We start from the raw sequence: 27619 nt of genomic DNA on the forward strand, positions 1-27619 counted from the left end.
TCACCTTTTATTGAGAAAAGGGTGTCCTTTATTAATATAAATAAAAATGAAAAAAAAAACACACACAATTAAATTAAATTCTCATATTTATAAGAATTATAAAAGGTACATTGTTCATCTCAAACTTCAATTCAATTGTTGACATAGATTGTTTAACTCGTAATTAGGTTGCTTAATCACTTGTTTAATGCTAATTATTATTATGGATAACCAAATGTAGCTTAATTATCTAAATCATAAGAGCAATGTTATATGTATAAATTTTTGGTACATAAATGATGTATCATAACGTGATTAAGTATTATTTTATTTTTAATTTAAATTCATCCAATCATATGATAACACATCATCTGCATACCCAAATTGTATATAAAAAATGTGTACACATAATTTTATTAAAATCATAATGTGCCCCCCTTTGTGTGTAAATGACTTGTGAAATTATTATAAGCAATGTGCTTTAGTGTTCCTCCAAGTGTAGAGTGGTATAGCAAAAATAAAGGCAAGTAGCAACCATGTCCCTCTTTTATGGGCAAAGAATCTATTTTATCAAGGGCTAAACACAATCTTTTATTTGCATTAAGATTAAACAATAAAAATGGTCCTAAATTTTGGGTAGGATGTTGTTGGCAAAAAGAGTTGGGAAACTAGGCATATGATTGCCATGAACACTACAAGTCACTGAATTGGACAACTCAACTCTCTTGGTCAAAAAATGATTCCAACTTTATAACATGCATAAACAAACTAGGTACGTACACATCACTTGAATATCCAATTAGAAACTCAAACTTTTTTTTTTGTAATCGAAGATCCTGTCCGTATTTAGGGGACAGATAAACCTTTGTTGGATAGATAAATTTATGACATAATAACTAGATCACAATTATTGTATCAAGTAAATCAAAGTTTCATAAATATAGTAGAGGTTCGAACCCATATCTTAATCTTGAAAATTATGATATTTCACTAATTTTACTAACCCTTGGGATCAAATTTAATTACTTTTATTTAGAGCTTTGATGTCATTATGCTTGATATTCGGTTTGCAATACATGGTGTATGTAGGTTAGGTTGGGCTAAGGTGGGGTTAGAGGCTCAAGTCGCCACCAATCGAAATAAGTTGTATGTAAAATTTAAGAAAATTAAAGAGTGACAAATGCCTGCACACTGTTTTGTTCATTACCAACAAAGCCCATTTCACAGCCCAAATTTTAGTTAAAATGATATGAACCCACAATCAATTCCAATCCTAAACCCTTCCAAGGTCCAACGTACAGATGATGGATCCGTAGATACAAAGTTACCACAATAAACTTTATAATATTAAAAAGGCCTCGATCTATGGCAAAATATGATATAGATATTGGGTTTATCTATCTGTCTTACATCACTTGAATTGCTAAAATGATAATTAGTTAAACTATTAAAATATATTTTAGATTATAAAATTTAAAAATAAAATCATGATGAATTGTGTGTCTAAAATAAACAATATCTTAACAATAGTTCAGATTATTAAATTATAGATATTATCAGTGGTATAAAAATTACTTTACGTGTTTTCTTAAACAATGGTAAAAACATACGAAAAATATTGAGTGATTATAACCGACATAACTGATTTTATATTGTAAAACCTACATCTTAAAAAGAGAAGATAATTTGACGGTTTTTAAGTGGAATATGGGAAGATATGGCTAGCTCATAATAGGAACAATTTTTAGTGCCATTTGGATTCTAACCAAAGTGACATGCCATCACATCCATTTCTTAATAATTTAATATTAACATCTATGTAATTACCAAAAGTGCAACTACGTAATGCAATTCGCCACGTTTATCATGTTAAGAAAAAAATAGTCGGCAGTGGATTCATCCGCGTCCACTGATTTCATCTAGGGCTGGATTCGAGCCGAGCCGAGCTCGGCTCGCAGCCAGCTCGGGCTCGGCTCGGCTTTTTGAGGGCCGGCTCGAGTTCGGTTCGAGCTCGACTCGAGCTGAATTCGGCTCGGCTCGAGTTCGGCTCGTTTTCAGTTCGGTTCGATAACGGCTCGGTTCGGCTCGTTTTTTATATCAAAACGACACCGTTTTGTATATATATAAAAATCAAAACGACGCCGTTTTGTATAAAAAAATTTTTAAAAAAATATACCGAGCCAGCTCGGGCTCAGCTCGAGCTCGATCGAGCCGAGCTGAGCCCGGCTCGTTTCGGGCTCGAACCGAGCCGAGCCGAGCTCGAGCCCGAGCCGAGCTCGAGCCCGAGCTGGCTCGGCTCGAATCTAGCCCTAATTTCATCCTTAATTTTATATATTAATATGATAAAATTATAAAGATTTTTTTAATATGAAAATTTATATATATTTATTTTATATTATTAAATAATTAAATAATTTTAAATTAAAAATAAAATATTATTAATTATATGATGATATATTATATATAAATTTGTTTTTATGTTTAATTAAAATAACAAAATTATATGTATTTTATAATTTATATATATAGATAATATATCATCGTATGATTGTGTAATTTTAAATTAAAAATAAAATAATTTTATTCAAAATTAAGGGTAAAGATAATTTAAATATTATCAATTAATCCGCCCATTGTTTTATTCCTACTCGTTTCCCTGCAGACACATCCCCACCGTCAAATGTGCGTGTTCAATAATCGTGCCTCTGTGTGTACGTTCTTTGCTACTCCAAAATCCAACGGTCCAGATTACTTTATAAGAGTTCAAGATGAACAGTCAGGATTCTTTTATATTTTAGGTACGTTGCTCGCGTTTTACATTATCGTAAAAGTTAGGTTTAACTGCTTCAGATGGCGAAAGGGCATTATGGTAACTCCAATGTATAAATACACTGACAGTAATGACGCAGTAGCAGTGACCGAACATGCCGAAACCGGTTGCTAAAAATCTAACGGCAAGTTGACAGACTGATCATTTTAAATTAGGCTGCTAATGACAACTAAATAGACTGATCATTCTAAATTAGGCTTAATCACATCCACCCATTCAAAGCTCTGAAAAGTATCAAGTTTAGATCTTGATTTATAAAACTATCAACATTCCCCTCTCCAAGGGTTACTAATAAAATTATATTCGAATTGAATATATTTAAATTCAATTTGAATAAGCTCAATATAAGTAAACTTGATCTCAAACTTTATGAGTATTTGACTCATTAAACTCGTGAATTTGAACAACTTGGATGTAAATTAACTAAAATAATATCATTTTGATTAATATGTATCAAAATAATATTACTTTGATAACGAATTAAGCTCAAATTTGAGTTCAATTTTTCTTAAATAAACCGAACTCAATACTTTTGAAATGAGCTCAAACTTGAGTGTCTAAACTTAAGCTCAACTCAATCCGAATTCATTCCTAGTTAGTGACATTGTACAAATGACAATAAAATTGCCCTTGCAGCATTAAATTCTGAAATTTAAAATAAAAACTTGGAAAATAATAACAATAATAATAATAAATTAGCCAAACCAGGAGGGGTTTATAAAATTTAAACAGCACTAACGGCGTTATATATATAGACAAGAAAAATGATAAAATACCTATTAAATCCTCATCCTACCATTATGTGAACCCTAACCCCTTCTTTTATTTCCATCAAGATTTTCAACAAAAATTCATTTGAAAAATCATGAATTATGACATTAATTTCATCAAACTACACTAGAAAAGATAACATAATACATTATAAACAAGGACAGATTAATGTGGGGTCAAAAGGGGTCAACTGACTCTCCTTAATTTGAAAAAATTTAATTTGATACATGCAAAATATCATCGACCCCTTAGATTTTGAAATATTTTTAGTTTTATATGTATAAAATATCATTATAATTCTTAAAATTTTACATTAACTTTTTTAAATTTTCTTTTTTTTTTTATATATTTTATTTTTATTCAACGTTAATCATCTTAATTTTATTTCTGGATCTGTCACTGATTACAGAAGAGAGTGTTTTACACTTTTTTTTTTCGGGTAATATAAATGTATCCCTTTAATTATTTGTTACCATATCTCAAAATAGGTCATACTAAATATACAATATTAATCATATAATTCCCAACGGGTAATTAATTAAAATAAGCAAAATTTTAAGCGTTTATACGTTTTTAGGCCACTGTAAACAAGTTTTACCAAAATAAGCAAACCGTATTTTTTTTACCCTTTTTACCCTTATGTTGAAAAACCCAGTAAAAATATTTTTTCTGAGAATGTGCGTCGGTTTATGGTGGTTACAATGGTGGTTAGGGATTTTACACTAAACCCTAAATATGTCGAATTATGTATATGGATGTTTTTGAATGTTTCGAACGCTTAAAATGATGTAGTTTCAATGTTAATAGATGTCTGGAAGTGTAGTCGTTGAGAGACAAAAACGCACAAATTTACAGTGTCACGCAAACTACGCAAATTTACAGTATCACGCAAACTGCGCAAATACTGTTTACACTGCGCAAACCTGTTCACATCGCGCAATCATTGTTTACATCGCGCAAAAGTAGATATTATAGTCTGTGAACAGTTTTTTTTGCGCGATTTTGCAAGCAGTTTGCGCGATGTAAACAGTATTTGCGCGGTTTGTGTGACACTGTTCACAGTTTGCGTGACACTGTTCACAATTTGCGTGACACTGTTCACAGTTTGCGTTTTTGTTTCTCAACGGCTACACTTCTACGCATCCATTAACATCGAAACTACATCATTTTAAGTGTTCGAAACATTCAAAAACATCCATATACATTCGACATATTTAGGGTTTTACTGTAAAATCCCTAGCTACCATCGTAACAGCCGTAAACCGATGCATATTCTCAGAAAAAATATTTTTACTGGGTTTTTCAATATAAGGGTAAAAAGGGTAAAAAAAATACGGTTTACTTATTTTGGTAAAACTTTTCTAGGGTGGCCTAAAAACGTATAAACGCTTAATTTTTTGCCTATTTTAATTAATTACCCCATTCCCAACTAACCCTTTTTCCTTTTTTAGCCTATATTTTTTGTACTAAGTAATCGAGATTTTTAGCCTATATTTTTTGTACTAAGTAATCGAGATTTCCATATCAATAAGGAATAATGTTTTCAGGAAAAAAATCTTTCTTGAAATTGGCAAACTTTCCTTTCCCCTTTGAGACTTAATTTCTCAATGACTTGCCATTAATTAATATTCCTAAATAACCCAGAACCTCTCTCTTCTCCTCAACTACATATACTTACTTCCCCCCACATTGAAATGGAAATACGACAGTAATGTCTTGTTTTGAGAAGGCTTTTTCAATGGCGAATGAATCTTTCGACAAACGTATTAAAAAACTAGAAAAGAAGGTCACTCAAGAACATGAAAAGGCCTATAAATTTACTCAAGCTCAGAATTTCCAAGCTGCAATGGAATGCTCAAGGAGAATTAGACATTTAGAAGGTGAAATTGAAAAGCTGCTCAAACAAAAAAGCTCTAAAATTTTAGAGCCGCGGCAGCCATTCTAAAGTGTCACAACGTGTTGTTAAGTCCTTAGGTCCTTAGTTTATCAGTTGATTCAGGATTTTATATGATTCGTATGGTAATTTTCTCATGTATTAAATATTTTTAATATATGAACTTAATATTTTCTCCTGGATTTCAAACCTATATAATTTAAGAATCAGAATCATATAAATAATGTGGGAAAAGGTTTCCAGAGTTGTAATTTCCGTTTGGTTCGAGATGAGCCAAGTTTTAACATGGGTTGATTTGATCTCAGTTTGAATTTATAATATCTAGTTTAAACCCATTCAAATTAGTTGGAGATTTCGTTAGAAGATTGTTGAAGAGATGAATAATATTATCGATAAGATATATAGTATTACTAACAAAATGAATAATATTGCCAAGGGAGATTTAAGGCGAACTTGAGCCAAGCTAGCTCCAACTCAAATTGAACTAAAGACCAAGTCAACTCATATAAACTCGGTTTGGATTCAACCTTTATTGTAATAAAAAACAGTTTCTCTCCATTATAATTTAATGAGTTCATTTATAAACAATTATATGATAATTCTTATGTGAACAGTAGCAACCTTGACTAGCTATTGCTTACATATTTATTAAAAAAATTAAATAATAATTGTAATATAAAAAATTATTTGTCACCTTCGAGTGTATACCCTTGGCCTGGACGAGTCGTTGTTGAAAGGATAATGATTCGTTTGGTCGACACCTTAGTCTTCTAAACAAAAGATATCATCTCTAGACGATATAAATTGGATGGAGAGAAGGTGTTGGAGGGAAGGCCAATGTTGGGAGGGAGAGAGCGACCATCGTTCATAGGAAAATCACATAAAAAATTTGAAAGGGAAAAAATGTCATTTTTTAAAACTTAATCTTAAGAAGAAATTATTAGTTTTTAAAACTAAAAGAGAAAAACGATATAAATTTTTAATGTTTGAAGGTTTAATGATAAAACGATGATTTTATTCTTACAAAAAATTCTAACAAAAGTTAACTCGTAAATAGGTATTTAAATTTTTTAAATATTGTAAATATATTTTTAAAATCAAATTAAAACTTAAATGAGAAATACTCCTTTGGCCTAAATTAAACCTATCCAACAAATCACATTGTACTCAAATATTATATTTTAATTAAATTAAAATTTCAAAATGACAAGTCTAGGTTTTCTCTCTTCCATACATAAAACTTTGATTGTAGAAATATTCATTATACATCTGATAGAGAGATGAGTTATATCTTAATTTGTAATATTTTATATAATTAATATATAAATTATATTTGTTAAAAAATTAGATTTGTTATTGAGCCCCACGATAAGAACGTTAGACTCCACCCTGTCTAATCCCAGCCCAAGTCAACTTAAACTGGAAAATACTAAAAAGGACAAGGACATTCCGGTAATTGAACAGGAGATTGCAATAAAATAAAATACGCGTAACAACCGAATTAAGAAAAACAATTTCCCGAAAACAGAAAACGAATTCTCTGTTTGATTTCACTGCTTTCTTTTTTTCTTCCTCTTCACAGGTAATATAACAACCTTCCTCTCGTTCTATCTCAACAGTTATTTCATTAAGTAAAATTTTATCATTATTCTGAGAATTTTTCCATATTTTGAGTTTCTGGAAACTTTGTTTCTGTAACAGAATATTTGAGCTTTAATTAATGAAATTTTTTGTGGGTTTGGTTTGTGACATAGACTTACATCTGGGTTTTTTTTTTTTTTAATTTAAAGTTTTGGATTTTTTTCTTATCTTGGTATTGATTGTGTTACCTAATTAGAGTGGAAGCAAAGCAAGAAACAAGAGGGAATTTCATTTCGAGAATCTGGGGATTTATTATGATGAGTTGTGATCTGATTTGATGTATTGAAAACGGTTTATGCTGTGGGATGTTATGTATGAGCTGTTGATATATATTTGGTTGAGTTTTGGGCTCTAATATCTTGGTTGTTCTCGGTTTGATTTTGTTTATTCATTTGTTTACTTTGTTGGTTTGGTGGGTGGAAGCGCAGATGGGAAGGGGAGGGAAGATTAATTCTAGAGGAGATGTAAAGAGAAGGGTTAGGTCAAAAGATAAGGGTTCTGATGATTCTGATGAGGATTATGTGGTTTCAGATGAAGGGAATGATGTGTCTGAGGATGAATTGGAGGATTATTGTTCTTCTTTAGATGGATATGCATCAGAAGAGAGCTTCAATGGTTTTGTGGAAGAGGAGGAGGAAGTAGAAGAAGAGAAGGAAGCGAGGAAAGTTATTGGGTTGAAAGTGAAAAACAGTCATTTAGGAACCAGGGATAAAACTTCACGGAAGAGGAAAAGGGTTTTGTATGGAGATGAAGAAGATGAGGATTATGAAGGGGAGGAGGAGGAAGAGGAGGATGAGGATGAGGACGAGGAGTTTACCCCTGATGAAGATGATTCTTTAGATGAGGAAGAGGAATTGGTGTTCACAAAGAAGAACACCAGGTGGAAGAATAAGAAGTGGGGAGGAAAAGGTTTGAGAAAAAAAGGTTCTGTTAGAGGTCAAAAAATGAGACAACGAACTGCCTCAGCAAAGCCTTCAGGAAAGAAAGGAAGAAGGACTCGGGGGTTGAGGAGGAAAGAAAGATGTTATGATGATGAAGATGGTGATTTTCTTGATGATGCTCCAGCTGTGGGAGAAAAGAGTAAGACAAAATCAAGTCGGAGAGGGAGAAAATATGTTGTACGTTCAGATTCAGATTTTGTGTCTTCTGGGTCCTCTGATTATGATTATACAGTATCAGACGAAGAGAGAGAGCAAGTGAGAGAAGCCAATGAATTGTGTGGGAATCTGAAAACTAGTTTAAGGAGTTCATTTCCCTCGAAGAAAATTGAGGAGGAAGATAACGTACAGGAGCAAAGAAAACCTCCTGCAAGAAAGGGTAAGGAGAAGATGGAAGTGGTGAAGCATGAAGTGGCAAAGCAAGTATGTGGTATATGTCTTTCTGAGGAAGATAAAAGAAGATTCAGGGGAACTCTGAACTGTTGCAGTCACTTTTTCTGTTTCAATTGCATCATGGAATGGTCAAAAGTGGAATCACGTTGCCCTTTGTGCAAGCAACGGTTCAAGACTATTACTAAGCCTGAAAGAACAGCAGCTGGTGTTGATTTGAGAAGTGTGGTGATTCAAGTACCCAAGCGAGATCAAGTATGTTACTAGTTGCCCTCACTCTTCTTGTGCTTGTCAATATACTTCTTCTTTACCTTATTGTTACTTCCTGATTTGAACTGAGATTATTGCTTTACGCAGGTCTATCAACCATCTGAGGAAGACCTCAGGAGTTATCTTGACCCATATGAGAATGTTATCTGTTCTGAATGCCACCTAGGAGGGGATGATGGCCTAATGTTACTGTGTGATATCTGTGATTCATCAGCACACACCTATTGTGTTGGCCTTGGGCGGGTTGTACCTGAAGGCAATTGGTACTGTGATGTCTGTAGACCTGTTGCTCCTGGATCTTCTAGTTCCCTAGCTCAAGATCTTTTACCTGATCAAAGAAGCACAAACAACAACTTGTTTAATAGACCATCACCCATCTTAAGTTCTGGGGAAAGTTTAGAACCTTCTTCATTGTCTTCCCCTTGTATACTCTCAACTCAAGGTTCTGTAAATCTTTCATCACCTAGAGTTAGTGTTGGAGATGTTCAGGCAGCTTCTCCAGGATCTGGAGCAGGGGCACCAACCCTCTCGGGGAGACGCTGGATACACCGTCAGATACAAAATCTCATTTCTATTAATAGAATGAATTTTATGGCTGGTAGTGTTAATGATATGCCAACCCCCAATTTGAGTAGTGACATTTTGAACTCTCAAATAGAACAGAGTGGGGAAACAGTAGTTCAACAAGCAAGTTTATCAGGAAACACGGAGCTATTGCATCAGACACTTATTGGGGAGAGATTACATGAATATCCCTCTTCTTTGGCAGAAAATAGTGGATTTTTTGTTTCAAGATTAAGCCATTTGAGAAGGCAAGCGGTTCAGGATCCAACAATGACTACCATGAATAGGCCTGCCAATTTAACATTATGGCCAGAACTTGCTGGGATCAATTCAATACCATCCTATGAGCAATTGCGACAGTGCGGCAGTATATCACATATTGGGTCTGATGGTGTTTTGTCTCCTTTCGCAGCTAAGGATGAGGGTGATTTTTATGCAGCAAAGGAACAGTTGCAATCAATTGTCAAAAGCCATTTGAAAAACTTGTCCAGAGATATCGAACTTGGTATGAATTCTCCTTTCTTTTTAACTAAATACAGTTAAATGTTTCTTACATCATTTCAGTTCTAGAAAACAAAAATATCCTTATTTTAAGTTATGCATGCTTATATTTTAGCATGGCAGTGGACTTACGATTAGGTTCAATTGAATGATTTATGATCAACATGCTTTTGAAAGTAGTCAAATGAGCCGTGTGGTTTTTATGCAGACCTCAGTACATTCAAGGACATTGCAAGAAGTTCTACACATACGATTTTAGCTGCTTGTGGTCTCGAACACAGGAGGAATGAGGTTTACTTTGTGCACCCACCATCGATTTGTTCTCATGTAGAAAGATTGGCAGTTGGACAGACTAGTTTAATGAAAGGTTTCTGCTCTTCTTGCTTTGATACTTTTGTAAAAGATGTTGTGAAGAGAATCATGGATACAAGGATGCCACAATGGTTAAGTTTAGGTCTTTAGGATTGATGCAGAAAGTTTATCTCTCTTCTCATGTCTTTTTGATAGGAGATAGACAATTTATTGTAACTTGTTAATAGAGATAATTAGCTGAGTACATTGAGCACCAATAAAGTGCTCCATTCTTGTATGGTCATCGTACTAGTCATTGTTTAGGCTGGACAAGTCAAACCATTTTTACTACTCACCAATTTTTCTGTTGTTTGTATATATTTTCCTGATGAAGAGGATCAGGTATTGAACAACCATCACTTGATGGTTATAGGCGTGGGAAAATATCATGCACTTCCCTCAACTTGATGGACTGACACTAAAATATTTTTTATTTGGAGAATAACCAACACAGAAGTCCCTCCTTTATTGGAAGTATCAGAAATTCATTCACAGTGGATTTTATCCTTGATAAATGCATTAACTAAATTGGTTGACTAATATATCAGCAAGGGTAAACTTAACAAGGGGGTGTTTTTAAGTCAAGCTGATTCGAGTTCGAATCAATGTTAGGTTTAAATGAGTCAAATTGAGCAGATTCAATTTTTCTTCAGCTTATCAAGCTTGAACCAGGATTGAGATAGATACTGATATAAGAATTTGTTTAACTGGTGATTTCTTAATTTTACCTAACAACTTTTCTGATTTTCCAATGTTACTATTCTCCTTCTTTAGTGTTATTGTTCACCTCCGGTGTGTGTTTACTGACTTGAATGGAAGGGTAATATTATTGTCTCCTCTCTTTGTAGTATAAATAGATAGTAGTAATAAGCCAAAAGACTTTTTCCCACCCAAGGTTTAGTATATTTTCGAACTCTTACATGTAAGATTTGAAAAACTTAAATGTTTATCCTTTTGTTAAAATTCTTGGTTAGGGTTAAAAATAAAACCGTTATTTAAAAAAATTAAAATAATAAAATAAAATTTTATCTTATTTTCTCATAATTTAAAAAATTAATAATTTATCTACATCTTTTTTCTTTCTCTAGCCACTTTCTCCGTTTTGGCTAACAAACGACGTTTTCCATCAATTGTTCGAGTGTCCAAGCATCATCTTCATCTCTCTCAAACAAAGACGAATAAGTTTTGTCTAAGGCAAAGATAATAAATAAAATAATAATTTTTTAAATTTTAAATGAAAAAAAATATTAATTTTTTAAATTAAAGAAAAAAAAGTAAAAAAAATTTATTTTTTATTTTTATTAAATAATAATTTTACCTTTTTAACTATAACAAAAAATTTTTTAAAGCTTCTATACAAAAATTTGGAAACACACGAGAACTTGGGTGAGAATAACTCTTTTGCCCTAATAATAATCCTATCAACTTTCAACAATGATTAGGGTCCCTATTTACTCTCTCTCCCCCAGTCCTCTTAATAAACCGGGTAATAATATTAATGACTCTATTTATTCTGTCTCCTGTCACTCCCTCTTTTTTACAACTTTTTTTCCTCTTGTTCTCTTCTCTCTCTCTCTCTCGTTTACCTTTTATTTCCGCAAAATCAAGCTTTTTGTGTCCCAAATTTTTATTTAGATACCAAACCTGACGAGAAGATTGTTGCCTTCTAATTTCTGAGTATTAAAATAGTTCATCAAAGATGTTTGTCTTCTAATGTTATTAGTAGTCATGGAGTAATGTTTGTGTGAAAGTGCATGGGATAGAACGGGAACAATCATCACATTACTCTTGCTGCTGTTATACATCCTGTTGAGATTTCATTACAGAATGTTTATAGTGAATATAAATTAATAAAACTATCCCTACAATCTTTTAATATATAATTTTGATATATAAATAATATGTCATTATGTGATTAGATAATTTTAAATTAAAGATACAATAATACTGAATTACATAATGACACATTATCTATCTATCAAAAATGTATACACACATCATTGCTCGTACTGAAATGGGCAACCCAGTATTTCAACAGAAAATAGGCTAATTAGCTACCCATGGAAGGACTTGGATGGGTTTAAATTATTTTTCTTTTTGCTCTTTGATTCTAAAATTATATGATCCAAAGATGAAAGCTGAAATTGAAGTCTGTTTAGGCCTAATAAGTAACATATTGTTGCAACATAAATTACACTCATTCTACTACACCTTATTCAAACACTGCGCTTAATACATAGGCATATTACTACAAACAAACCATAGACTGCAGGGTTTTGCAGAAGTGAATTTCAAGTCCCCTGCTGCATCATCGTCTCATCAAGAATGGTGGACAACAACAACCCTTGAACAAACTCAGACCTTTTCGCCTTCTCTTCCCGATCCTTGAGGGACACAGGAGTTGGCTGGACATTTCTGTCACTAAAAACCAAAATATTAGAATAAGAAAGTGGGGAGAAAAAACATTAGAATATATCATGATGTGAACATGGATATGCTGAAATGTCCTTCGATATGAGTAAATTATGTGTCAAAAGCTAAAAAAAGTTAATGAGTTTCTTTTGCTCAAAGTAAGGAGATGGAATGAACTGAGCACTGCTTGCCTCATAGCATCATTCAACAGGATTATGAGGTTCAATATATTATAAAAATATGCCTCAAAAAGCAACCTGAATCTTTGACCAGGCATCAGATTTCGGATATTTAACAAAGCAATGTGTATATAATACACAACTAACCGTAGAATGACTTCATTCAGCAAATGACTTTGTTCAAACTGTCACAGTTTTCTTAAGAATAAATTATATTTAACTGGATTCAGCAAAAAAATAATAATAATAATAATGAGGAATGCTCATGCCCATAAAGTTTGCTGTTTTTCAGAGAACATAATATATGTCACTAACAGCTTCTAGTGCCAATGCAATTTCCTGAAGCTTGAGAAGCACCCTTTGTCCTAATAAAACCTCCACCAACAGAAACACTTCAACTGACCTAATGCATCTTTTCAGAATTTCTCAACACTAACTTCTTCCTTTACAGTATAAAGAAACTGACGGAAAACTTCCGCTCCTAAAACTGCTTAACTACTTAAGCCTATCATCAACAAATTTTGCAAAATAATAGAATTGAATGTCTCAAGAAAATAAAAAATAAGAATCATGGTTCGAATATCTTTTATATAAAGAAGCAATCAAAAATTTCAAGGCAGTCAAGCTAGACGCCGCTACCACAGGCAAGTTTCTAATACATATAAAACTTTATAGAGGGAATTCATAAAGTTAGCATACCGTTCTAAAACCTTCTCATTAGAGTTTTTCTTGCCTGAGCTTGTTGCAGAAGATAAGTGAGACTGGACACTAACAGAATCATCAGACACAGGCAAGATAAATGAAGATAATAATGGATCTGGAGCTGCATTAGATGAGGAAATTATACAAGAACTCCCAAAAAGGGACTGTAGATTTCCCTCCCGAAACTCTTTCTTCAACAAAGAAAGTGTTGAGTGAGATCCACCTCTACGTGTTTTCCTCCTGCGCTGCATGTAATCATGCATTAAGGAATTCACAGCATTATGCCAAATCCACATCATAATTATGTTTTGAGAAGAAAGCCTTTAAACTTTGAACTAGTAGCATCTATATTAAAAGCCAAAAAGAAATATTATAACAGAATTACTTAAACAAGTGGAAACTAGTATCAGAATATCTTGAAGATCTAAACAGTTATAGATCAAATAAGATGAAACAAATTCACATCATGAAAAGTCAATCAACTCTAATATATTTAAGGCATGAAACTAAGCTTAAGAATATGCATGACAGACGCTAATAATAAAATTCTGTGGACCTGCACAATGACCAAACTACAGGCGAGGCTTAACTTTAACACCAAAGCTAGAAGAGAGAAAACATAATCCTTATGTGGACAACTTGGTTATGACAAATAATTACAATCAAATCATCAACAAAAATAATTTTGCATAAGTTACGTGCAAAGTACAAAGCATGCTGAATGCTCTTAAGCACAAAAATGATTAATAAAGGCAATATTCAGATATTATTAAAAACATACAAATGCCTCAGGGAAAAAGGATATCCTAAATATATTTCCATGTTGTAGAGTTATGTGTGCAACCATATCAACCCCCACCCTCATTGAACAAACTGGACAAACCTGCAAACAAACCTGCAAATAATTAGTGCCCAGTATTAGTAAATAAAGCTTCAATAAGCACTTTCTGCAACTGGGGAATACATGATCCTAATCCACAACATAATGAGAGGAATCCGGAAAAGAAAAACCCAAACCACCCTTAGTTCAAACACACAAAATTAAGTTTTAGGCTTCAGTTTTTTTTTTTTTTTTCTTAGCTAAAAAGACTTTTTTCAGTCAATTGCACCAGTACCTGGGAAGTCAATCCTTATCTTCTACAATATAGAAGCCCTCCTCCCTAGTTAAGTCTGTTGTTTTGGTATGAATTCATGTCCATTTGATGCTTTGGGTGTTACCTTTCCAATCCCATGTGTTAAAACCTAAGTCAATGTAATCAAGGTTTCATGTCTTAGGGGTGCGCAAAAATGGTTCAAACCATAAATTTGGATCGAACCATTTGAAATTCATGGTTTGATTTGGTTTGGGTTCAAAAACGGTTTGGCTTGGATTGGGAATTTTTTTTAAAACAGTTTACAGTTTGGGTGGTTTCCAAACTGTGAACTCTGTTTTTAATAGTTTTACAAAGGCTTCATTATAATATGCAAGGTCTTCTTTCAAATAAAACTGTATCATCTTCTTGGGGAGTGGTCTGTATTAATCCTATCAATTTAGTTTTTGCTATGATGTAACTAGCAATTAGACTGCAGTGGATTTACATATTTGATGGGTAGCTTTGATATGTGATTTATATAAGTGGACATTTTAAATCATGTTTTTAATACTTTATAGAAATTTTATTTTCTTCAAATAGTTATAAGTTACTCAAGGGACAATTTCAGGCTGAAATGGTGTATAGTATTCATCAGAACTTCACTTTCAATTGGTGTCTTTGTTTGGTCAAGTGAGTGACATGTATTTGGACAAGATATGTAGGCCCAAACTGGACTAAACCACAATTTTCTAGTTTAATTTGGTTTGGTTTGGTTTGAGATTCTACCAAACTGTTTTTTCCAGTTTGGTTTGAAAATTTTCTAAACCGGACTAACCCAAACTGTACACATGTCTATCAGGTGATGAAGAAAGCTGAATATAAAGCTTACAGAGTTACTGATATATTCCTCAATCCGAAAAGGAAAGACCTTTGAAGCTGAATATAAAGCTTACAGATTTACTGATAAATCTCTCAATCAGAAAAGGAAAGACCTTTGAAGCTGAATATAAAGTCCACAAAATCATACTAACAGTATCCAATCATGAGTTCAGATTTACGCAACCTCAAGTCTGTCCAACTAAAAGGGATCATAAAGACAGTTCTTGTTATGACTCAGCTATAATTAATTGATTAAAATATAAAAATTTGGTGATTGAGACTAAATGGGCAATAGTGAATTTATGCTTAAAAAAAATCAAAACTAAATATTTGTTTTATAACACATCATCAATAGGAAATCTAAGAAACAAAAACTGTAACCATAAGTATTAGTTTGAACTACATGCAAGCGTTGAACAAGAATCTTATAAGAAAATATCAAAAATTTCTAATTGCTAGTAGCATACCCCATTCTTTGCTTCCACAGGATGCTCATCATCAATGTGGCAACACAAGCCAACAATGTCAAAGTACTCTGAGCAGAATGGGCAGGGAAATTCCTCCCTTATATCATCATCTCCATCTATTTCTTCAAACCCCATGAACATATCTGCATTCACATAATCTCACTTCAAATTAGTCAAAAAATTCAAAACTTCCCAAATAAGAAATTCATATAATCTAAGGCAAATATTATTGATCCAAGTAATCAAAACAAAAAACCCAGATCTTACATTTCATTTATGTTTTGGTTTGGGGGGGGGGGGGGGGTGGGGGGGGGGTTTGTTGTGGTGTGTGTGGAATTGTTGTGGTGGTGCCGGTGGTGTGGGTGTTGTGTGTGTGGAGCAGAGGATATGTGTTTAGCATTTCTTAAATAAGAACTTCTGCAGGACTGCACAAAAGACAGTCCCAAACTCCCAATATTAATCTTCTCTCCTTCCATTCATTTCTATCACAATCAGAAACTTCCCTTAAGCTTGGCTAAAAGTTTCCCATATAGTTTTTTTCCTCTTGCTATAGTTTCTAAGCATTTAACTACATCATGTCCATTTTAGGCTCCACTCAGCTACTGCCTCAATTAAAAGTTTCTAAACTTAATACAAGCATGTTTTATCCAAAACACATCTGATTACTTGAGGCAACCTATAACCTCTACAATGAATGTACCTAGCCTTTGCTATCGATGTGGGATGTCATACATACACCCCCAAAACACAACACAATTGAAATGAATTAACTCACTCACTCCTCAATTCTGGGTTCCTCTAAAAATAATTTCAACTCAACCAAACCAAACAAAACCACAGAACTGAATAAAATAATCCCCATAATTACAAAGAAACATATACATATATATACAAACTGTAAAATAATCCCTAATTTATATCATCTCTATGCAAAAAATCAAAGCACAAACTAAATAATAATAACAAAAGAGAAAAAAAAAAAAAACAGAAAGAGTAAATGAATAGCCGACCGGATCGCGATTGAAGAGCAGACTGGTAGCGCCTTGACGCAGAAGAGAGACGAGCACTCCATGAATCAGCATCCATGCTTATCAACCTTTTACAACACCTTTGAATAGTTAGAAAAATGAAAATGAAGCCTTGGGAGGTTTGGATGTTCAAAGCAATCAGATGATAAAGATGGAGAGATGAAGAAGGAAGAAACAGAGAGATTTTGTATCAATGATAGATGGGTGGATTGGTAGGTTTAGGATTCAGAGTGAAAGGAAATGTTATCCTCTGTCTTCATCTTCTTTTATATCCTTCCTTGATTTTTATTTATTTATTTTTGTATTTTAATTGTGAATTAATAATGATAATGCTGGATTTTTGTCCATATTCAGAATCACTGGTGGGGTGGGCTGGGGTGGATCAACCCCAATGCAACCCATCAAACGTAAGGGCCTGATTAGATTTAAACCTGGCACAATTACGGGTCTTTGGATTAGATTGATTTAAAAATATTATACCAATCCTTAAATGATTAACCATTAATTTTAATAAAAAATAATTTTATATTATAATTATCATTTAATTATTTATTTTTAATTATTATATGATCTGTGATGATTGGGCTAACCCATAGGTTTAATGTGTAAACTTGAGATTCAACCCTAAAAACCTATGAACTTAATATGACTTACTACGATATCGAATTGTGTCCTTTCAAATCAAGCCAACCCTAACCCGACCCGACTCATTTTCCATGTCATTTATAAGTAAAGTTGAGATATTAAATATTACTATAAATTTTTATAATAATTTTAATATCTTGTTCTTGTATAAAATTCTATTGGATGTAATATTCATTTTAAAAATTGCAAAATAATGATGATAGTTAGGAGATTATTAATTTTTTATTTTGTATTTTCTATATAAAATCATATCCTTCCTTGATTTTTATTTATTTATTTTTGTATTTTAATTGTGAACTAATAATGATAATGTTGGATTTTTGTCCATATTCAGAATCACTGGTGGGATGGATCAACACCAATGCAACCCATCGAGCATAAGGGTCAGGTTTAGACATGTCAATTGGGTTAAGTTGAATGGAGACCCGATACGAAGCACACAAAAAAGCATGGCGCAAAAAAGCCCGATCCAACACTGTAGCGTGTTGGGCTAGGCCCATGGGTCTATTAAGCCGAGCTTCGGGTTTTAATATTAAGCCCATACTACTATTTAATAATATTTTTTTCTTTTAATTTTTGCTGGCAGAAGCAAGGCTTCTGCCTTGTGTTTTCTTCTGCGTCGACAAAAGGCTTGCCTTTGCCTTGTTAGGCAGAGAGAGAAGCAACAGAAGCTTTGGCCTTCAGATTTTTTTTTAATTAATTAATTTTTTTTATATAAATCTATTTAATTTTTCTTCATTTTCACTTTCATTTACAAATTTCTCAATCTCAATTATTTTATTATATTTTCAATTTCATTTTCTGTCATCAATTACTTTTAGAAAATATCTAAATTCATAAATAATAATTCTTTGTGTTTATAATTTTATTTTTATTTTTATTTTAATTTTATCATTACAAAATATTACAAATGAATCAAGTATCAAATAAATTCAATCCATTTGAATATTATCATAGTATATATTTATTTATGTTTTATAATTTGAAAAATAATTTGTATTTAAAAATTTTAAATCATTTTTAAAAATATTTAAAGCCCGACCCAGCCCTACCCATTTAATGCCCATTTTTATATGGGCCGAGCCTTGAGTCTTTATTAATTAATGGGTCGGGCCGATCCGAAAACCCATTACTGTTGGGCTTTGGGCCCGGCCCATGGACACCTCTAGTCAGGTTGGATTTAAACCCGACACAATTACGAGTCTTTGGATTAGATTGATTCAAAAATATTATACCAATCCTTAAATAATTAATTATTAATTTTAATAAAAAATAATTTTTATATTATAATTATCATTTAATTATTTATTTTTAATAATTATATGACCAGTGATGATTGGGCTAACTTGTAGGCTTAATGTCTATATTTGAGACTCGACCTTAAAAACCTATGAGCTTAACATGAGCTACTACAATATTGAATTGTGTTCTTCCGAATCAAGCCAACCCTAACCCAACCCGACTCATTTTCCATGTCATTTATAAGGAAAGTTGAGATATTAAATATTACCATACATTTTTATAATAATTTTAATATCTTGTTCTTGTATAAAATTCTATTGGATGTAATATTCATTTTTAAATAGTTAGGTGATTATTAATTTTTTATTTTGTATTTTCTATATAAAATTATATACTCTTTAGGTATCGAACGTTTTAATTACAATAAAATTTTAATTTAGCTCTTTTTATCAATAATAATAAAATTAATGTCTAAATTCTTAAAAATAATAATAATAATAAAAATATATATATAATTCTATACATAAATAACGATGTATAATCATGTAATTAAATATTATTTATCTTTAATTTTTAATTATTTAATCACATGATAATACATGATTATTTATATACAAAAATTATACACATAACATTACAAATTTTCATATTTGTGTAATGATCCATGAACTTTAAAAAAAAAAAGAGAGAGAAAAGAACAGAAAAGAAAGCCTTCTCTAGGTTTGCATCTACAATTATATATAAAATTTAAGTTAATTTATAATAAACAATCTAAATCTCTTGTCAAATATTTGATTGTGCTGTAAAAATCCTTTTTATAATAGGGATGTGTATAGTCTAATTTGATGCACTTTGAGATTTTTTAAAACTAAATTAAAAAAAATGATTTAAAAAATTTATAAACCAAACTAAACTATTTTAGTTTTCAAATTAAATCAAACTAAATAAAACAATACGGTTTATTTTAGTTTAAATAGATTAAAATCATTCATTTTTAAATATATATTATTTAATAAAATTAATAAAATTATAGATTTTTAGAACATAATATAAAAATGTAAAAATAAAAATTATATATATATATATATAAAGAAAATGAATATAAAAAATAAGTTATAAACCTAATTGTTTATTGAAAAATTTTGTCAAATATTATTTTATATATATGGGATATTAATTAAAATCTGCAAAAATTTTTTCGTGTAAACTTTTTTAGGTAAACGTACAGCGATTTTACTTTTATAAGCAAATTTATTTTTAATTCAAAAAATACCCTCCCCGACTTATTACGTGACTTTTAGCAACTTACATGTGCGTATCACAGTGTATGAGTGTATAGATGCGTACGGGGTGCGTGGGTGCATGCATGATGGGTAGATGAGTATAGGGTGCATGAGTGTGTACAGGGTGCATATAGGATGCGTGAGTGAGTGCAGGGTGCGTAAAAAATATAAAGAGTGCGAAGAGGGTGCATATGCACCCTCATCACACTTTGTTATATATATATATATATTTTACGTACCCTGTACTCACCCTAAGCACACATAAGTTGTAATACCCTCAGGTATATTCCAGGGGTAATTATGTCTTTTGACCCTGTTTTGAGATTTTTCTCATTTTAAATATATATATATATATATATATATATATATATATATATATATATATATATATATATATATATATATATATATAAATGCAAAAAAGGGCAAAAAGGGAAAAGAAAAAAAAAAAAAAAGACATAAGGTTTATATATAAAGGGAGAGTAAAGTCAACAAAGGATATCATCTCATTTTTTTTTTCTATCATCTTCTTCTCCCGTAAGAAGCTCCAGCAGCCAGCCCCCTTTCATGTTCTTTTCTTTGCTTTCTTGAAGCCAAAGGAAGAAGTTGAAGGAATATTAGAAGATAAAATAAGAAGAAAAGAAAAGGAAGCACTTGGAAGCTTTGGTAACCAAAGATCTCCTTCCTTCTTCTTTTATCTATGTTTATATGCATGTTATGTGAATATGTTAGAGTGTTTTGGTATTGATTTAAAGTGATTTTGGTGATAAAGGAAGCAAAACAAAGAGGAGGAAGCCAACTTTCAAAGATTTGGCTTAAAGCAAGGTAAGGGGTTTCCTCCTTGTTATGTGATATGTTTTAGGGTTTTGGTTCCTTAGATCTATATTATATATGTTGATTTTGATGTTGAGGAATGTTGTTTTGCCATTTGGGATGTCTATGTATGTGATTTTGTTCATGGCAGAAAGTTACAGAATATTTACAGTTTTTGCCACTGAGTTCGTCCCATGTTTTGGCTGCCTTATTGAATGCATTATGAGTGCTATTATATCTTGTTGGAAAGATCTTTGAATCCTCTTTCCAATGATATATAGCTTGTATGAATTAGAGATCATTTGGACTGTTAAAGATTGTATAAACCGAAAGGACTGTTTTACTAAAGAAAAACAGGGGAGGCAGTTTTTGCCACTGACTTTATCTGCTGTTTTGACTGCCTGATTGAATGAATTATGAGTGCTATTATATCTTGTTGGAAAGATCTTTGAATCCTCTTTCCAATGATATATAGCTTGTATGAATTAGAGATCATTTGGACTGTTAAAGATTGTATAAACCGAAAGGACTGTTTTACTAAAGAAAAACAGGGGAGGCAGTTTTTGCCACTGGCTTTATCTGCTGTTTTGACTGCCTGATTGAATGAATTATGAGTGCTATTATAGGTCGTTGGAAAGATCTTTGAATCCTCTTTTCAACGATATATAGCTTGTATGAATTAGAAACCGTTTGGGATGTTAAATTGTATGAAAAAGAAGGTTGCCCTGTTAAATGACTGTTCTGTGAACAATGTTTCGCAATTCTGGGCAAGAAAGGAAGAAGGAAAGAAAGAAAGAAAGAAAGAAAGAAAAGGAAGAAGAAAGGAAAGAAAGGAAAGGAAAGGAAAGAAAAGAAGGAAAGAAAAAGAAAGAAAAATAAGAAAAAGAATTTGGGACTTAAGATTTAGGGGTCGTCCCAAGAGTAATGTCTGGTGAGTTATGAATAAAATTAAATGGAAGCAAATTTAGTAAAATATAAGACCCGTATGTATGCTATAAACTATGAGGGGGCACTTTACACTACACCGACCGCAGTAGGGCACGTCCGTAGTAGGACACGTCCGTAGTAGGACATAGACCCCCAGTAGGGTCCGCTCGCAGTAGAGCTTAATTCAGAGTCAGAAATAGTGTAGTGAAAGAAAAAGAGCTTGAGCTTAAAAACAAAGTGCCAAATCCCTATAGTTAGCTTCCAGAAAGTATTAAATAGACACCAGATGGGACAAAGTATGACCCAAATAGTAAAGAGTGAACTAAATTACCCCCTCAATCTCTTATAGAGGTTAGGATGTGGGGTTGAGTCCCAAAAGTGAGTTAGAACAGGAAAAAAAGGATAGTTTACTTAATTTTTCCCCTTACTGAGTGTTCTTATCACTCACTCCCTTTTCTTTCCTGATTGCAGGTACAAGTGATCGAGGTAGCTGCGAGGCAGGGTCAGGTCAGCGTAGGTAGATCCAGCTGGAGCAGGTTATCTCTGGTTTATATTACATGCATACAATGGCATGTTTTTATCGATTTTTGACTTTTTGAGATTATGGTATAGTTGCATATGATTACTCCTTGTTTTCAGATGCTTTCAGATGAGTTTTCATATGAGTATATACATCTTTTGTTCACTTCCAGATTTTCAGTTTTCTTGGAATACTTTCTAAACACTTTTAAAGATGCGTTTATTGTAAAGTATTTTTAAAAAGAAAAAAAATAGATGCTACGAATATTAATTCGTAACATTCCTCTTTCGGTGGGTAGTACTTCTAGGGAGGGATGTTACATAAGTTGTTGAAAGTGACGTAATAAGCAAGAAGGGTATTTTTAGAATTAAAAGTAAATTTACTTATAAAAGTAAAATCACTATACGTTTGCCTAAAAAAGTTTACGCGGAAAAAATTTTATCGATTTTAATTAATATCCATATATATATATATATATATATATATATATATATATATATATATATATATATATATATATATATATATAGTTTGCAATTTAACTTGATTTGAAAACACAAACTGAAAAAATAATTTAAAAAATTTTCAAACCACACCAAATCACAATTTTTAAATGGTTTGGTCTGATTTTATGATTTGAATCAAATTATACTCACCTCTACCTTATAATCTACTATTGAGTATGATTATGCATGATAGCTAGTTGATCGTAATCAATGATAGTGAACATCGAATAGTGCAGAGTTACACACAATAACATTAATGAGATTTTTATTATTTTGACAATCAACCTTGTAAATATTAACAACAACGATCAGAGTGCAAGTGTGTTACCCATTGAACATTATGATAAGCAAAAATCATAAATATAAATACTAAAGAAAACATATCGAGAAAAAAAATAAACATATTAATAATAATCATTCTGATAACACATCATTTTGTAATACATTTTGATCAATTTAATAATAATATTATGAACAGAGATCCTTAAGTTTTTTAGATTAATAATAATCACTGATAATATATTATCGTATAATATTTTTAGATTAATTTAATAATAACACCAAATGAAAATGATATGTCATATTTTTATACCTTAGGTCTTTTTATATTTTTATATTTAAATCTTTTTATTTAATTCTTTTTATAACTTTAGAATATTATAGAAGATTAATAATAACAAAAATAGGCATAGTTAAATTTCAACCCGACTCGATTTTGGAAGCTCCTATCCATTTAACAATAACCGAACTCCTCCACTTAGCCGACCAAACGAAGTGCTTTTGTTCTTGTTCTTTTTATAATATAAAAGTTAAATTAAAATCAAAATTACACTTTCTTCTTCATCTTCTACGGCACGTGACTTTTCCATTTCGAGCACGTGAGCCGACAGCAAAGACCAGTATCTCTTTCTTCTTCTTCATCTTCAGATCCACTACAACACAAACCACGACGATTAATTTGATTTCTAGATCGAATTTGGAACTATATATTTAATTTTAGTTTTCGTTTCTTTTTTTCCTTGAATTGAAATGGCTACGAGAAATCGGACCTTGATATTCAAGAGATACAGAGATGCGTTGAAGACCGTGAGGGTTCCGACGAGTCTTTCGGCGCAAAATTTATCCAAAGGACCGGTGATCGAGATGGTCAGCTCGTCGCTGTTGAATTCGAGTCGGAAATACGCTCCTCTTAGTACGGACGATCCTGGCAATTCAAGGTACTATTTATCTCTCTCAATATTTTACGTCGTCGTATTTGTGCAAGTAGATGATATGCTTGTTCATGTCGATTTTATTTTGGAAAGTTTGAGATCGATTTTTTTTTTTTGGGGTTTTTTTGGATAATGAAGTTAGTTGTTATTAGTTAGTTATAATGAATTTAATTTTGTAAGTGGAATAAATAGGTAGTTTTATTAACGGAGATCAATAGTTCGGTCAATGTGAAATTCCCTTCATGTTTAACGTATCGGAATCATCGAATTTTGGAAATTTCTGATGCCTGCCGGCAGACTTGTATAATTGCTGGAAATGTAGAAGGGTCATGTTTAAAAAAACCTTTAAATTTATGGATTTTGGATTTCTTTGATTTAAGAGGATTATATGTTGAATGTTATTGTGGGGAGGTTGTCAGCATAGAATTGAAATTTGGGAAGTATCTTAAGGTTGTTGGCAGAATTGGACAGAGTATGCAAATGGTGGAGGATCATGCTTGAAAACCTTAAAAGCATATGGTATTAGGAGTTTGATGATGTGAGAGGAGTATGTATTGAATGTATACTGAGGAGGTTGATTGATTGGCCGGAATTGAATTTGGAATTATTAGATGGTCATTGGTAGATTTGGATAGTGGTGGCAAATTAAAAAGGATTATTTTTGGAAACCATAATGTATATAAAAGTCAGAGTTTGGTGATTCATGAGAATGTATATTGAATTTTGCAGTGAGGAGGTAGTCTGATTGAGAAGAAGGTTTGTGAGAGCAAGGGGAGTGATTTTGTTACATGGACTTCTTTTCATACTTTAAATATATTACCCAGAGAAAGAAAATATTGATAAATGAGTTATAATACAGATTGCTTCTTTTCCTAAGTTTGGCCGCGTATAAATACTTTTGCTTAGTTTACTGTTACTTGTTGTAAAATGTGTGTACTTGCTGTAGATTTCTATGGAGTGAAAATAAAAAAAAAAAGTAGTTTTCTTGCTGCAGTAAGGGTGCAGTTACAGTTACAGTTGGTTTACCACCATCTTGGGTGGATGTATCAGAGGAAATAGCAGCTAACGTGCAACGCGCACGAACAAAAATGGCTGAGCTAGCCAGAGCTCATGCCAAGGCTTTAATGCCTTCATTTGGAGATGGTAAAGAAGATCAGCGCCTGATTGAGACTCTTACTCAAGAAATAACAAACCTTTTGAGGAGATCAGAGAAGAGATTACAGCTACTTTCAGCTTCTGGGACTTCTGAAGATTCAAATGTTAGAAAAAATGTGCAGGTGTGATTTTGCACCTTTGAATTTCTTGTTGTGTAATATGTTGCTTGTTAAATGGTTTCACAGTTATGTTGATATTTTAAACCTTTTCCTTCAACTCCTGTACTTCTAGGGGGAAAGAAATTAGTTGCTCTTTTTAGTCTGGCATTCACATTCTAAACTCTGGTCTATTCAGGAATATTTTTGAGCTCATGTAACCTCTCAAATAGTAGATATATGATTAAATATGCTTCTTTGCTGCTTTTAATTGCAGCGATCTCTTGCCACAGACCTTCAGAACCTCTCCATGGAGCTCCGTAAGAAACAGTCAGCTTATTTGAAGCGCCTCAGGCAACAAAAAGAGGTGAGCAAAGAATTTTTCCTTTAAATGCTGCTAAAGTAGTGGCAATTTTCAGTCTTTTAACCATTTAATGGACAATTACTTTTGTAGTCATAGTATTGCATAGGCACCTTTCTGATCATGTAAATTGTGACATAGTACTCATGCTATATGCTATATTTTTGGGTACTTGCATAGTATGGGCCACATGTTAACATATGGAGAATGTTGGGTTGTTCTTTTGCAGCTTCATTTTCTCTTTGTTACCAAGAACTAATCTCTTCTAGGTATTGAATTATGAAATATTCATTTGAAAAATTCTCGTATGTTGTTGATTTTTGATGCAGGGTCAAGATGGAGTTGATTTGGAGATGAATCTACATGGAAGTAGATCTAGAACAGAAGACGATGATTTGGATGACATGGTATGCAGACATTTAACCTTCTCCTATATAAAGCTATAGCTAGATTTCATAAAGCGCATGTAACATTAGCTCATATGATTTTGTAACACAGAATTCTTTTACTAAACGAGGATAACTTTAACAATGCTTTTCCCCGTTTTCCATATACATTAACTTTCAATAGTGGTTTTATTTATGCATTTTCTTGCCTCATTTGCTTATATCAATAAAAATATTTTTTATATATATTAGGCATTTAATGAGAATCAGATAGCAAAACTGAAAAAAAGTGAGGCATTCACGGCAGAAAGAGAAAGAGAGATCCAACAGGCAAGTGGAAGTTGTTCACTCACCCCTTTTGATAGTTTACATAGACCTGATGCTTTTTCTTATCAGCTAATCCTTTTATTTATTCTTTTGATAGGTTGTGGAATCAGTAAATGAGCTTGCTCAAATAATGAAGGATCTTTCAGTACTTGTAATAGACCAGGTTAGAAGCTGTTCATCCTTAAATAAGTCTGAGAAGCTTTTCAAAATTTCAAGTCACTGATTTAGCTTATCTTGGAGCAGGGCACTATTGTAGATCGGATAGACTACAATATTCAGAATGTTGCAACTACTGTTGAAGAGGGCCTTAAACAACTTCAGAAGGTACCCTTTCTCTTCTTTCAGTTTCTCTTTCTTTCCCTATGTGTGAGTGTGCACAATTGTTATTCTATCTTCATATATTCATTCAATCGGTTGATCATGCAGGCAGAGAGAACACAGAAACAAGGGGGGATGGTAATGTGTGCCACCGTTCTAGTTATCATGTGCTTTGTCATGCTGGTCCTCCTAATCCTCAAGGAAATATTTTTCTGATCTTTGAACATAATTATTGCCATGGTTCGTTTATACATGATAATCCTACCCTTGTGAGAATTTCACATGCATAAAGATGACGATATGTGCACTGCGTTGCAGAAGAATGCTGGAGTTTTGAACTGCCCCCTTTGCGTATACTACCAGATTAGGGGGCTACTTTGATTTACTCAGTTTCTCTTTTATTCTTTTATAGGAAAAGAAATGAATGTGCTAAAAATGTATACAGCTTAACTTGTATTTTCTTACGTTTTATTGATTCTTCGGATTTTACCCAGGACTTGAGTAGTTTTGGTACCTATGGTGCTCCTGTTTTTGAGGAGATGAGGCATTTGATTTGTTTGTATCGATTTTTTTGTGTAATAAAAATGAGAAAGCATCCAATTTGACACTTTTCTTTGGCTTTCTTTTCAACTGTGTTGCAAAATAATTAAGAAATTATAGTCTATTCCAGTTTTTACATGAGATGTACCCGAAAGAATATTTTCTAATTGGATTTTTAAAAGGAAATGTTATAGACCAGGTCAAAACAACTTCTCAATCTTTAGGGGTGTTCGTCTTACCAAACTCGTGAGTTTAAAAAATTTTGATACAAATAAATTAAAATAATATTGTTTTGATCTATACATATCAAAATAATATCATTTTAATAGTTTTTTTTTAGTCCTAGTGTCAAACCGAGCTAAAAAATTAACTCAAGTTTGACTCTTCTCAAGCCATTTTGGATCATCAAAAAATGATTAGA

At 32.3% G+C, this 27619-nt stretch overlaps 3 protein-coding genes across 8 annotated transcripts; 2 read left to right on the forward strand and 1 right to left on the reverse strand.

The window, feature by feature from the left end:
* The first annotated feature begins 6974 nt into the window (after positions 1 to 6974).
* LOC123221212 lies at positions 6975 to 10428 on the forward strand. 2 transcript variants are annotated; one of them, XM_044643981.1, is made up of 4 exons: positions 6975 to 7056; positions 7312 to 8698; positions 8801 to 9782; positions 9987 to 10428. In XM_044643981.1, exons 2-4 carry the CDS (start codon positions 7544 to 7546, stop codon positions 10238 to 10240), a joined length of 2391 nt encoding a protein of 796 aa, XP_044499916.1. In that variant the 5' UTR covers positions 6975 to 7056; positions 7312 to 7543; the 3' UTR covers positions 10241 to 10428. The 2 variants fall into 2 exon arrangements, with proteins under 2 accessions (XP_044499916.1, XP_044499917.1); XM_044643982.1 differs by having other exon boundaries at positions 6984 to 7056; positions 7544 to 8698.
* Positions 10429 to 12204: 1776 nt separating this feature from the next.
* Positions 12205 to 17139, reverse strand: LOC123220081 (protein DEHYDRATION-INDUCED 19 homolog 3-like). 4 transcript variants are annotated; one of them, XM_044642089.1, is made up of 5 exons: positions 16852 to 17139; positions 15842 to 15984; positions 14228 to 14317; positions 13420 to 13673; positions 12205 to 12544 (listed from the first exon to the last, which is right to left on the reverse strand). In XM_044642089.1, the coding sequence occupies exons 1-5, from the start codon at positions 16925 to 16927 to the stop codon at positions 12421 to 12423; spliced, it is 687 nt and encodes a 228-aa protein (XP_044498024.1). In that variant the 5' UTR covers positions 16928 to 17139; the 3' UTR covers positions 12205 to 12420. The 4 variants fall into 4 exon arrangements, with proteins under 4 accessions (XP_044498024.1, XP_044498026.1, XP_044498025.1 ...); XM_044642091.1 differs by having other exon boundaries at positions 14228 to 14305; positions 16852 to 17137; XM_044642090.1 differs by having other exon boundaries at positions 12205 to 12550; positions 14228 to 14305; positions 16852 to 17137.
* A 6462-nt stretch (positions 17140 to 23601) lies between these two features.
* On the forward strand, positions 23602 to 27265 carry LOC123220080 (syntaxin-43-like). Of its 2 annotated transcripts, none has more exons than XM_044642086.1 (8): positions 23602 to 24022; positions 25011 to 25293; positions 25544 to 25633; positions 25957 to 26034; positions 26266 to 26343; positions 26438 to 26503; positions 26584 to 26664; positions 26767 to 27265. In XM_044642086.1, the coding sequence occupies exons 1-8, from the start codon at positions 23835 to 23837 to the stop codon at positions 26872 to 26874; spliced, it is 972 nt and encodes a 323-aa protein (XP_044498021.1). In that variant the 5' UTR covers positions 23602 to 23834; the 3' UTR covers positions 26875 to 27265. The 2 variants fall into 2 exon arrangements, with proteins under 2 accessions (XP_044498021.1, XP_044498022.1); XM_044642087.1 differs by having other exon boundaries at positions 23892 to 24022; positions 24997 to 25293.
* Positions 27266 to 27619: the final 354 nt, after the last annotated feature.

This window comes from Mangifera indica, chromosome 7 (genome assembly GCF_011075055.1).
Source record: "Mangifera indica cultivar Alphonso chromosome 7, CATAS_Mindica_2.1, whole genome shotgun sequence".
Taxonomy (NCBI): domain Eukaryota; kingdom Viridiplantae; phylum Streptophyta; class Magnoliopsida; order Sapindales; family Anacardiaceae; genus Mangifera; species Mangifera indica.

What these genes read in the sequence shown, in the direction of transcription:
- LOC123220081 (XM_044642088.1), bottom strand. Translation starts at nt 16,927, where the DNA reads ATGGATGCTGATTCATGGAGTGCTCGTCTCTCTTCTGCGTCAAGGCGC. An exon ending in TGCTCTTCAATCGCGATCCG is followed by an intron (nt 15,985 to 16,851) that starts GTCGGCTATTCA and finishes ATGTGAATGCAG; the next exon opens with ATATGTTCATGGGGTTTGAA. An exon ending in AATGAGAAGGTTTTAGAACG is followed by an intron (nt 12,551 to 13,419) that starts GTATGCTAACTT and finishes TTTGGTTTTTAG; the next exon opens with TGACAGAAATGTCCAGCCAA.
- LOC123220080 (XM_044642086.1), top strand. Translation starts at nt 23,835, where the DNA reads ATGGCTACGAGAAATCGGACCTTGATATTCAAGAGATACAGAGATGCG. An exon ending in GCCTCAGGCAACAAAAAGAG is followed by an intron (nt 25,634 to 25,956) that starts GTGAGCAAAGAA and finishes TTTTTGATGCAG; the next exon opens with GGTCAAGATGGAGTTGATTT. An exon ending in GAGAAAGAGAGATCCAACAG is followed by an intron (nt 26,344 to 26,437) that starts GCAAGTGGAAGT and finishes TTCTTTTGATAG; the next exon opens with GTTGTGGAATCAGTAAATGA.
- LOC123221212 (XM_044643981.1), top strand. Translation starts at nt 7,544, where the DNA reads ATGGGAAGGGGAGGGAAGATTAATTCTAGAGGAGATGTAAAGAGAAGG. An exon ending in AAGTACCCAAGCGAGATCAA is followed by an intron (nt 8,699 to 8,800) that starts GTATGTTACTAG and finishes TGCTTTACGCAG; the next exon opens with GTCTATCAACCATCTGAGGA. An exon ending in GTCCAGAGATATCGAACTTG is followed by an intron (nt 9,783 to 9,986) that starts GTATGAATTCTC and finishes GTTTTTATGCAG; the next exon opens with ACCTCAGTACATTCAAGGAC.